General features: G+C 43.4%; 1 protein-coding gene across 1 annotated transcript; it reads left to right on the top strand.

Moving 5' to 3' along the window:
• The first annotated feature begins 6,723 nt into the window (after positions 1-6,723).
• On the top strand, positions 6,724-12,153 carry LOC130725134 (uncharacterized). Its single transcript, XM_057576387.1, has 2 exons — positions 6,724-7,590; positions 12,148-12,153. The coding sequence occupies exons 1-2, from the start codon at positions 6,724-6,726 to the stop codon at positions 12,151-12,153; spliced, it is 873 nt and encodes a 290-aa protein (XP_057432370.1).
• The last annotated feature ends 757 nt before the right edge of the window (positions 12,154-12,910 follow it).

Here is a 12,910-nt window from a genome sequence, read left to right as displayed (position 1 = left end):
GCTCACACCAGCACTAAAACCTACATGCTAGCATGATCGTCGTCCGAATCTGAATTTAGAACGACCTAGTCTAAGTACACCATCCGTCCTCCTCTCGCTACCGCGATGCGCTCCTATTCCAGTATCTCAACTCTAGTTCCCCCCGAAGGGTGAACCATCATGATCTAGTCCGCCGTGGACATCTGACAAAGGGCGTTTGTCCACCAAAGCACACACAGAAGACGCGAGGGTCAACTCCAAAGAATTATGTAAATAATAACATCGATAGATACAGATAATAGAATAGCCACTTAGGCTTATAGCTAGGGATAACATCCTAGGGTTACATATTCCATAACGAACATAAATGACAATAAAAACACTTAGCATGTTCCAAATAGGATTAACAAATAACAATCACATTCGGCAACTAAGTCAGTATGCATGTTGCATGAAATGATATGCAGGTTAACCCAGTCAACCAATATGCAATCCGGAACGGATGGACATCAACGGATCAGCCCTAGCACCAGCCACGGTGGGACCATTTCGGCCCGCGTGCCTCTTACTCCAACATCAGCGGTAGTCAGATCAGCCGTAACCCGTAGGTCTGCCATTTCGGTCTGCTACAAGAGACGTCTACAGACGCTCTTACACGGAAATCCGGGTCTTATGACCATTTTGGAATCCGACGAGGTCCAGAGTACGTCCTGTGTTAATACCTCATTAATGTTGCATGAATGCAGGATGACTAGTCAAACAACGTCTCCGAATCTCACTCGACACGTCGCCACGTGTTCTAGCTAAATTAAAGTCTCTAAAAGCTTACCCTAAGGTAAAGTCGATTCTGCGACAAAAGACACTTCTTTCCACAACACACATTCTCTCATGATGATCTCCAAATCATCCGACTCATCTCAATCCGATGGTCACAACTGCTCAACGAGCAAGAGTATCAACATACTCGGGAACTATCAATTCCCCGGACTTATCCCCAGGATAGCCCAACAACATAGCTGCTCCAACAGCACAATAACAAACGCTGCTCCAACAGCACCACAACATCTACATACTCGAAGCCTCTCAACTTTCTCAACACTGGGATCCGACGACACTTCTCGTTTTCCAAAACTAAGATTTGACTTCCACGCCTTCCTTTCGAGTTTATTATCATTAATTAAAGATTTAGAGGTTGTTTAATGTCTTATGAGTTTTCTTTGCAAAATACTATCCTTTTAGTCTTATCGCAAATCCTATAAGTTCTCGGGATCTCCAAATCCCCAAATGACTCCAGAGAATGTCTCGATCCATAAACATCATAACAAGGCCCGAATCTCATTCGTCCTATCAAGCTTTCTCAAAACTCTCAAAATAAAATCGGCATGACCTGCCCGCTATTCTCACCATTCAGAAACTCAGATTTCATTGCAAAAGCATAAATAACTCAGCACAATCAATCAACATGTCATATATCAACATATTAAGCAATAACCACATAGCACTTAGCATATAAGCATGCACCACACATCCTAAGGTACCCACTTAGCACATAGCATGTAAGTCAATCATCAAAAACATAGTAGTAGATGCATCATCTACATTGTCAGCCGAAGCCTCAGAAAACATTTTTCCAATCAAACACAAACAAGTGCATAAACAGTAAATCAATGTCGAAAGCATCGACCCTAAGCATTAACTAGAGATTCAGTGAGATGCCCTCACCTGTAGGTTCTCCAGAATGATCGTCTAACGCTTCCTCGCAAGTAAAGCCTTGTTCCTCGGGAAACTCTTCAAAAGCACCTTTAGAACAAAACCACAGAAATCAATCAAAATCTATCGAAAACTAAGTTATCGATACTTACTAAGGTTACTCGAAGTAATCTATACTCTAAGGTACGATAATCTAGGGCGAAAGACAAGTTTTCGGAAAAGGAAATTTTCCTCCTCCTCCCCCTATAGGCTCGGCCACTTTAGGTAATTAGGAGACTCGATTTTTCTTCGATCAAACTTGGTTCTTATGCTATCATTAGCCGTAACTAAGGGTATTCTGAACTCGGAAAAATTATCGGATCAAAAACTGTCGCAGGGGTATTTTGGTCATGATTTTTAACTTAGGATTTTCAAAACTGAAATCCCAAAAACCAAATTTTGCAGGGACGTCACCAACGGCGTTTATGACAACTAATCCTACTAGCACTAAGCTAAGGCGATAGTTTTCAGCCTAAAGGTTGAAGCTTTACTCCAAAAACTCCAAAAATGGGTATTTTAGGCTAAAATTGATTCCGGCGGAATTCCGGCGACATAACGGAAAATCTAACCCGGCAGAAGTGATCTTGGGCACATAAGGAAGAGGTTTAGAATCAGAAATGAAAGATTCAGGATAGTTTTGCAAAAACTCATAAACTATGGGCTCAGAAAAGTCTACCGAAAAGCTATGGAAAAAGCGATCAGAGGTAAGGATTAGCGACTATACCTCGAAACCTTGAAGCAGCAACTAACGGATCAACGATCAAGCAAGTAATGAAGAAAATTCTTCTTCCTTCTTCCTTGGATGAACTCGCGGCCTTGAGGAGAGAAAATGGAGGAGTTTTGTGTTTTTTTCTCACTTGTTTGCTATATATAGAAGATGGAAATTCGCGGGAAAATGAAAGTTTCGCGAATCTGATTTTTCCGGCGTCATTCTCCGTGAATTCTAAGATAGGTTTTGGCGAAAGAATTCCAAAACTAAAATGAGGTCTCCTTATATTTTTGGCAACTAAAGCATAGTCGGTGTAAAACTATTTTACCCGATAAGTTGCTTTTTGCATCGAATGTCGGAATGGAAAACTTCCTTCTGAAGAAAGATTGAAATCATCAAGAGAAATGGGTGTACGCGTGTAGAATCTTCATTTGGTGTTCCGGATAGAAAAAGTCTTCATTGTCGGTTGATTCTAGGGTTTTGAAATACCAGGGTTTTGGTTTCGGCAAACTTCCGATGATTGGAATCGGACGTTCGTAGATCCTAGAGTTTCGCCTCAAAACGATTGTTATATATGGAATAAGAGAAGTTCTAACATTTCTCTGAAGATTTTTGGACTAAATTCCTACAGTGTTCCAAGGGTGGAACATAGTGTTATTTCCTAAGATTCTTGTCTTAGGTTTTTAAAGCGAATATTAGTCGTGCTATAACTTAAATCGACTTCGATACAATCCTCAGACTTTCCCTGAACTTTCTCCTTCATATATTTGTTTCATTTGGTAAACTCTAGTTCAGGTTTCTTTTCACGATACATCAACCCTAATCGTGAATAAGACTTTATTCACTTAGCATAAGCTTAAAAACTTGGGTCTTACACTGCCCTCCAACGGTGGCATTTCCATGCAGCGTTCAAACCCTAATCCTTGGAGTATAAATAGAGGCTGAAGTTTGAAAGATGCGGTTGGAAGAATTACACACGCGCAAGCTATATTCAAAAACCTTCTAAGCATTCTTTCATCTGAATTCATTGTGTTTACTATTAGCTTTTCAGAAGCAAATCCTTTGTAAACATTCTTCTAAAACAGTTTGTTTAGTTACCTTTAGGAGATCAACGTTGATCGGATCCTAGAGAAGACTAAGAGAGTGAATCTTAGTGTGAGCTAAGTCAGTGTAACTGTTAGTCACTTGTAGGTTTCAAGTGCAGTTGTAACACTTACCTGATTAGTGGATTGCCTTCATTCTAAGAAGGAAGAAATCACCTTAACGGGTGGACTGGATTAGCTTGAGGGATTTATCAAGTGAACCAGGATAAAAATCCTTGTGTGCTTTTCTATCTCTTATCTTTAGCACTTAGTTCTCGAAAGATTTTATAAAATCTTTAAGGTGGAAGTTTTATCTTGAAAACGTTATTCAAACCCCCCCCCCTTTCTACCGTTTTTCATACCTTCAATCGTATGATTAAATCAGTTGTCTCTGATATTTTTTCCTTGCTTTGACTCTGATTATTCATGCGCTCTGATAATCCTATATATATATGAATCTGACTGATATATCAAATGGTCACTTTAACTTTAGCTCAGAATCTAGATACTACTAATGTTTTATTTAGTCTAAGATTCAGGGGGAGCTAAACTCAGAATCAAGCTGTGACTTGGATTCAGGACGAGCAAAATAAACCATGCATCTTAGGATAAGTTTACCTCTGATACCCTAAATTCTGAGTGTATTCAGTTTATTGTTTAAGAATTGTTCATCAAAATACTTGGTTTTGTCATCATCAAAAAGGGGGAGATTGTAAGACCAAGATTTGGTCATGTAGTACAACTCTATGTTTTTATGATTACATGTTAACTATTGTGTATGAACAATTATGGTACTCTAACATTGTTTTCTGAGTGTTTAAATGACAGGCTCTGACTCTGGTCAATACTCACAATCATCAGAAGTATTTAGCCCAAAGAGTAACCAACACAACGCTTTCGAACTCACTATGTTCTATTTGAACAGTAGTATATGCTTCAGAAGTTCTGAAGATGATAAACTCTGATATGGATTCAGATCACTTAAAGTTCTGAACACCAGAAGCTCTAAAGGTCCAGAGGCTCTGAAGGTCCAGAGGCTCTGAAGGTCCAGAAGTTCTTAAGGTCCAGAAGCTGAAAACTGAAGATTCTGAAGTCCAAGAGTAAGCTGGCTCTGAAGACCAAGTACTTCCAACTCCGATGTCCAGAAGCAGAAGATACGAAGGTCAGAGGATCCAAGCTTCCCTCTGACTCTGATCACCAAGCTTCACAAGTTCCAACAAGAAGCGTCGCCTAATCAGAAGTCAATTAGGATAAGGCTCACGTCGCTATCCAAGTACAAAAGCAATTGTATTATCCTGATGGCCTTACCTAAGATGTTCAGCCACAGCAGAATCTGGAAGTTATAGATCTGTCCTCCAACGGTAGCATTCCATGCAATGGATACAACCCTAATCCTTGGAGTATAAATAGAGGCTAAAGTTGGAAGAAGACGCTAAGAAACTTTGTGCAATCTCAAGCAACCATTCAAATATTCTCTTTGCAATCTTTCTTCAATCGTTCTTACTGTGTTTACCTTAGCTTTCTTAGAAGCATTCATTGTAAACCCAAAACCTTCAAACAGTTAGTTTGTTTTCCTTAAGGGACCAAGTTTGGTCAGCACCTTGAGAAGACAAAGAGAGTGAATCTTAGTGTTTGCTAGTTCATTGTATTGTTAGTCACTGAGCAGGTTGCTAGTGCAGTTGTAACAAACATTGAATAGTTGATTGCCTTCATTCTAAGAAGGAAGAAATCACCTTAACGGGTGGACTGGACTAGCTTGAATGATTATCAAGTGAACCAGGATAAAATACTTGTGTGATTCTCCTCATCTCTTATCTTTGCACCTTGTGTTGTTTGTTCGAGAGATTTGTCTAAATCTCAAGAGGGAAAAGTTTTTAGTTGAAAACGCTATTCAAACCCCCCTTTCTATCGTTTTTCATACCTTCAATCTGAAATTTCCAAATCGTACAATGGCTGGTCTTCGTAAGGGGGTGGTCAGGATAGTACATTGCGATTGTACTATGTGATAGAGACCCTTTGTCCTTTACTGTTGACTTCTGATCTTCAGAGGCGCTTCAAATGTAAACTTGTGAAGCTTTTGATCAGAGTTACGAGGATGCTTGGATCTTCATAACTTCAAGTCTTCAACATCTGGACCGTTCACTTCAGAACTTCTGGTCTTCAGAAAAGAAGCACTTGGTCTTTAGAGCCAGCTTTCTTTGGGTCTTCAGAATCTTCAAGTCTTCAGAGTCTTTGACCGTTCACTCAAAACTTCTGGTCTTCAGAGTCTTCAGCACTTGATTCTTCAGAACCCACCTCAGAGCTTTTATCTTCAGAACATCTGAAGCAATAAACTACCGTTCATCAGAACGTAGTGAGTGCAAAAGCAGTTTTTGGTCAATACTTTGGTCTTTGACTTCTGATGAATACCATGTTCAATCAGAATTAGGACCTGTTTGTCAAATATACCACGGACAAATGTTAGAGTACCAAAGTTATTCATACTCAAAATATATACTTGTTATCATCAAAATCTAGAGATGTACACAGAACCAAATCTTGGTCTTATAGCCCCTTGCCAGCTACATCCCAACGCTTGGGCCTTCATGCAGTGTTTAGAGATGCTCTGCAACGCGATCCAACTCGAGCCGTCACCTGACCATTTATTCCACTTCTATGACATTGATTCCAAGTCCTTCCGATCCCGCGGCTGGGTCTCCTTGAAATCTTGCCCCTGCGCAAATGCCTCAACCCCTACAAGAGCAATCCTAAGACGAGCTTTGCTCGTCAGTATTTCCGCGTGATTGTCCATCCCGCTTATCCAGAAGTCTTCACTCATTGGGATGGAACACCCCTTTTTCCTTTCTATAGGACCGAGAAGCCCGTGGCATTCCCGACCTGCCTGAAAGATCTTTGTCTGAGGATGACAAGGCCATCATTGGTCTCTTCACTAAGCTCCCCGTCCTTGATTGCACAAAACCTCCACCCTTAGCCAGTATCTAAGTGTTTGCCCACTCACCATCCGTTGCATATTATTTCTTATGATTGCTCATAATTGAAAAACTTGTGCACTTTCTTTACAATTTTTACTAATTCGTATCTCCATTTTATTTTGTTAGGAAGCATGAATTTCTCCAACGCCGAGCTATTCACTGTCCTTGTTGCCAGGAGGGCCACCTAAGCCTCGCCAATGCTTAACGCTGAAGGGGGGAAGAGAAGCTACCCATGGCGGATGCTGATGGCGGGGATTCCCAGCCCCCGCCCAAAAGGCAGGCCACACAAACTCCCGCGCGAGTTGAGAGCTCCACCTTGGCGGGCCTGGAGGGCGAGACAACTACCCAGTCCGCCCCTGAAAACGCCGCCGCCGCCTCCACACTTGCACAGAATGAGGAGTCTTCTACCCAACAGGGCGAGTTAGGAGCTCCACCGACTTCACCTACTTGCCCGACGAGCCCGGGTAAGGTGGAGGACCAAACTTCATTTCCGGGAGGGGAAAAAGAAGGTCCACCGCGTGACCGCCTTGAGGATCCCGCCACCTTCCTAATTTCTCACCCCTTCTTTGAGAAACTGAGGGAAGGGGAGACCAGGGGATCCAAACACTTGGCCCAAGAGGCCTTGCCGAGCCTACTTAGTGCTGGTTGCTTGCTTGCTCGGACAACCCAGAACTCTGAGTCCTCCGCTGCTGAGATCGACCAACTTCAAATGGAGGTTGAAGAGCTCCGCACCGCTAACCAGAAGGCTTATGAGTATCGAGACAAGCTTGTGGCCACGTTGGCGGCCCAGGAGACCAAGATGAACAAGGTTGGTGCCGAGTTAGGCCGGGTCAGGATCAACGTGGGTAACCGCGAGTTGAGGATTGAAGAGCTAGAAGGAGAGCTCGCCGCTCGGGCCGAAATTGTGACCGCCAAGGAAGAAGCCCTTGCCGCCACCAACAAAGAGCTTGATTTTTTGAAGGGTGAATTGCTGGCGAGGGATAAGGCTTCAGATGAAGCTAAGGTTGAGGCTGAGGCTAAGCCTAAGGCCGAGGTCGAGGCTAAGGCCAAGGCCGAGACTAAGGCCAAGGTGAAAGCCGAGGCCGAGGCTAAGGCTAATGTAACACCCCGATTTCCAGGTGTCACTTTAGTAACCAAAAATAAACTTTCTACGGAAAACAGGTAAATTTTTTTCCGTTTCTTTCGATTGATTCCTTTAAATCAAAGCGTTAAAGAAGTAAAGACAAAACCCAACTACTAACTAACCGATATACAATATATACATCTGTACAGCCTCAGCTGCACTCCATGTCACGCGAAGCCGCAGTGACTCCAAAGTAGTACGCCCGCAGGCAAATATGTACAACATCAGCACTGTAAGCAAAAGTATCAAAATACAGTTATCCAAGAGAAAGTCGGCACTCAAAAATGGCCTGAAAGGAAGACCCCTATACTCCGACAGACTCTCTGTGATCCTCCTCAAAAGAACCACACAAAAAGCCACACATCGGAACCTACCCTGTCCCAAAAAGAAACTGACGATCAGAGCTCTACACAAAAAATGTCGCTAATCCTAACCTACCCTCCCAGCTCAGCTCACCAATCCTCCTCCTCCTCATCGCTGCTCGGCGAGTAGCTCTCCCCACTGCTCTCGGAGTCAAAGTCGGAATCCACCGTAATCATCTCGGTGTCCAAGTCCATAACCTCCCTCCTCACTGTCCTGCGCACCGCCCTAGTCGAGCTAGTCTCCACATCTACCTCTCCTGTAAGAACATCCTCCTCCACTACCCTCATCAAGGGGTCCACACGGTAGCCATGCGGTGAAGAGAAAGATAAGAGACGTGAGGCAGATGGAACAACAGACTCCCTCCTCGGCTGTACGAGCCTAGAGGACGACGCCACGTCGGTAGAAGCGATGGCAGTAGCCGGAGGTGGCACAACAGGTGTAGCAGCAGCAGCAGCAGGCTCGATCTCCTCTGGGTCCTCCTCAACATAAGGTGAAGTCGGAGGTGGTGCAGGTGGTGCATGTCCGGTGCCTGGTCCACAGTGAACTGAGGGCGGCAAGTCAAAACTCAGCTCCATACGCCGTAGCACTCCGCTCGTCAGGCGTCCTCGCTCATCCGTCCGGTCCTCCATGACCCTTCCCCTATACATCGCCCGGTGACCAGCTACATCGATCACCCAAGCGGTGGGGGCATCCCGATCCAGCAGCTCATATCCGATCCCCCCCGAGGGAGAGACCGTCGAGAACCAGTCGGCCATCGACATCTGGCAGCAGGCCGACCGCCCAAACACAAACATACAAACAAAGCCAAGGCGCTAGGGTCAACTCACAGCAATAAGTACATATACACTCAACATGTGACAGGGTATATATATAAGTTGTTATATAAGCATATAAGTAATCCTAGCATGTTATGGCTCTAACATTGCTTCAATAAACAAACAGCACACAGTCTCAGTCAGCATGAATGTATGCGTGAAATGCACAATATGAATCCGGATTTGTGACGCGTTCCCGTTCGCCACAAGTGAAGCATTCCCGTTCTTCACTATGGATGGACCATTCCCGTTATCCATCCTGGATGAAATCCATCCTGGATGAACCATGCCCGTTATTCATCCTTGGTGAACCATTCCCGTTATTCACCATATGATGAACCATTCCCGTTATTCATCATTTATGCAAGGTGAACCATTCCCGTTATTCACCATGATATGCACAGGTGAACCATTCCCGTTATTCACCCGATTGAATGCAACGTGGTTAGCCAAACAACGAATCGTCCTTACCACGAAAGTGTTTAGCTCACAACCCAATCTCAACAAACCCAATGAGTTAGTGTCGGTCAATACAACACAACTCGGAGTAAATGTCGGTCAATACAACACAACTCCACCAACAAGAATACACAAGGGTCTAGTGTCGGTCAATACAACACAGCCCAAACAACAAGAGCGCTAAGTGTCGGTCAATACAACTCCGCTCCAACAACAAGAGAACCCAAGGGATTAGTGTCGGTCAATACAACACAACCCCATCAACAAGAGTACGTAAAGTACTCGGTGACTTTTAATCATCACCGTAGCTCACCTCAGTGGCTTTCCCCAAGACCAAAACTCACAACAAAGGTCGACTTTTCCCCGTCTTTCGTAAATATTTTCCCCTTCATTTTTCCTATACTTAAACGTTAATAAAAAATGATTTCAATTCAGATTAGTCAGGTTATGAGTTTATTTCTCAAAATCTAGGTTTCCCAAGTCTTTAGTTTTCGAAATTCTAATCCTTCTAAGTTTTCCGAAAACCAACCACCCAAAAGAAGTTTCCCGGGGAAAGTCTAAGTAAACCAACAAATACCAACAAGGCTAGGTCTCAAACCCCTCATTTGGACTTGCCTAGGGTTGCTCATCCAACCCAAAATATCAAAGATCACCAGATCAATGAATCTCCACTCCGAAGTCGCGTCAAAACGCTCAATTCAACACAACATCACATCATAAGTTATGAAAACATTCATAACAATAAACCATCATCATAATCAATATCATAGCAAAGCATAAGTCGAATTTATCGACGCCTATCATGCAATCATAGCTAATATATATGTAAGTTGCCCTAACCTCGAGCTGTTCCAGCTTCGAAACAAAGTTCTCCTCAAACAATTGCTCTGAGTCTTCCAAAGTTCCTTCAACTGAACCTCGGAGAAAAACAAAGCAGAAACCAAACAAAATCGATTAGTTCGATCGCAAAACAATACATAAACGATAGACAAAGCATTAAAGCTTCAGAATACGACTTCCGGGTACGAAAGGACAAGTTTTCGAAAACGAAAAACTCCCCCCTAAAGGATATAGCCCACGGCCTCAAAGGAAAAAGGGCTTCGGCTCTTTTTCTTCGATAAAATCAATTCACAAGGTATTTTTAGGGTAAAACTAAGGCAAAGAAACTGTCGGAACAATTTTCGGACAATCGGGTCGAAATACGACTACGCAGGGGCATTTTGGTCCAAAATAAAGACTCAAAACTTCAAAGTTATCAGTTCTGAAAACAAATTTGACAGCATCGATCCTTATGACATCCGTGACAACAAATCCTAAAGGCACGAAGTCAGATTATAGCTTTTCGACAATAAAGTTTCGAAATGTGAGACAAAAAGGATTTTGAATCAGTTTTTCAGATCCTTGTCAAATGGATCGCAATCAGAGTTTACTGACAGAGGTTTTAGTCTCATGGGAACCTAGAGAACATAACCCAAGCAAGAAATCGAAGAAATCAGACAATTTTAGAAAAAGCTCAAAACTGTGAGCACAGAAACGACTTCAGAAACTCAGCAGAAACAGTAATCAGAGGTAGGAATCGTGTTAGTTACCTCGATACCTAGAAGTAGGGACGAACTGCACAAAGATTGGTCAAGGTTTCGCGAAAATCTCCTCTCCCCCAAGCTCTCCACAATTCTCGGCCAAGATGAGTGAAATGGAGAAGATATTTGCTTTTTCGAGCTATTTATAGGCGGGTGAAATCGCGGGAAAATGAAAATTTCGCGATTCCGATTTTTGCAGTACGATCACCGAGGAATTCTAAGAGAGATTCTGGCGTCAGAATTCCAGAACTCAAAACAAATATCTAGGATTTGGGAAAAACGATATCCAAAACGCCAAAAGCGGTGTAAGTTAGTCTGTCCCGAAAAACTACTTTTTGCTGTGATGCTCAAACGACAAAACTTCCAACAGAAGAAAGATTGGAAATGTCGAAACAAGTCTGGCAACACGGACGGAATCTTCGTTAGAAGTCCCGAATAGAAAAAGTCTTCATCCTTCGCTCAAAACAAGGGTTTCGAAGCAAAGAAATTAGCGTCGTCGAGCTTCCGGAAAGTGAAACCTATCGTGCGTACAGTCCAGAGTTCCGAAATGAAACGCTGGTCGATGGAAAAATAAAGAGAATCTTTAAATTTTCCGAGAGTTCGAAATCTCACTCAAAATGTTACTCTAAGAGCGAAATAGACTATTCTGGACACGCTCGCCCTAAGACAAGTGTGCAGACGACTCGCACTAACTCCGAAAACAACTACGCAACATTCCTCAAGCAATTCCTGAACTCTCTTCTTCATTAATCTTTCTCAAATATCAAACTCCTGTCACGCTTACACTGATCCTACGCGTGAGTCGGAAACTAGCTTGTTCTGAAAATCCAGGTCTTACAGCTAAGGCTATTGCTGAGGTCCAAGATCGGGCTGAAGCTGAAGCCAAGGCGCTTGAAGACAGGTTAAGGTCTGAGATTGCTGCCGCTATCGCCGCCCAACGCGCGATTGGCTTCTTTTTTGCCAAGGCTCAAGTGAAACATCTTTTCCTAACCCTTGACCTGGCACCCATGAGGGTCTTCAAGGAGGTCACTTCAGACGGCTTGTTCAGCCCAGAAGATCTTCCTGCAGTTCTCGCCTTCCAACCTGGGGAAGAAAAAAACAATAACAATAATATGTAATTTAGTGTAAATTTTCGTTTTATTTGAGTGTAATTTTCCTTTGCCCTTGGGGCCTTGAATGAAAGAGTTTATGTTTGTCATCCATTTTGCCTTGTGTTTTTCTTTAGAATACGCCATTTTTTTTATTTTTCCTGCGCTATTTCGTACACTTTCTATCTTAACCCTGAATTACGTTTAACGACATTGATTTGTGTGAAGGTTTAACTAGGACTTTTTGCTTAGCCTATTTCAGCTAAGGCTTTGACACTCGCCGAGCGTATTGGGCTAGGTCTTTACCCATTCGGGCCGGGGTGCTCGGGTCCCAATGGCCATTTGGGGTCCCCAAGGCTTTGCCTAGTTAGAAATGCTCACCCTTATTCCGGGGAGGCTTGTTGGATAAGGAACTTATCCCACACATCGCCAACGGGTAACGACGATTGCGCCGACTTTTCCGGAGCGATTTGTCGCGTCCCCCTCCCGAAGTGACGACTTCACCTTACTCCATCACTTAGGAGTGAGCACGCAACGTAATTTTGGGTGTTTTTTTTTGTACTTACTATTATCTCGTCAGGTCGGGATCGCAAGAGTAAGGGTTACTCGAGCATTCCCTTTTCATCCCCAGGCCTTTCGACCTCCTAACCTAAGACTACGGAGAATAATGATACGAACCACACAGATCATACATAACATGCATAGTTGGTGGGCGGATCCACCACATAAGTCTACAAATAGAAAGACAACACATAAAGAGGACATAGCGCCCTCAAGCACCTAGTCTGGTACAGGTAATCAAAATACAGAAAGGAAACATAGATCATCATCATCATCAGAAACTCGGACCACATGGCTTCATCCCCTCGGATATTCCTCCTCCGGATCCTCCTCACTGACTCCCCCGCTGGCTGCTGGCACTGACCCTGACTCGGCTGTCGGACCCTGCTCTGACTCCCTGACTCCGGACGTCTCGCCTCTCCGAAATCTG

The sequence above is a fragment of the Lotus japonicus genome, chromosome 6 (assembly GCF_012489685.1).
Source record: "Lotus japonicus ecotype B-129 chromosome 6, LjGifu_v1.2".
NCBI lineage: Eukaryota > Viridiplantae > Streptophyta > Magnoliopsida > Fabales > Fabaceae > Lotus > Lotus japonicus.
This window is presented reverse-complemented; position numbering and strand designations above follow the sequence as displayed.

Excerpts from the sequence above, each read along its gene's own strand:
- LOC130725134 (XM_057576387.1), top strand. The coding sequence starts at position 6,724 with ATGGCGGATGCTGATGGCGGGGATTCCCAGCCCCCGCCCAAAAGGCAG.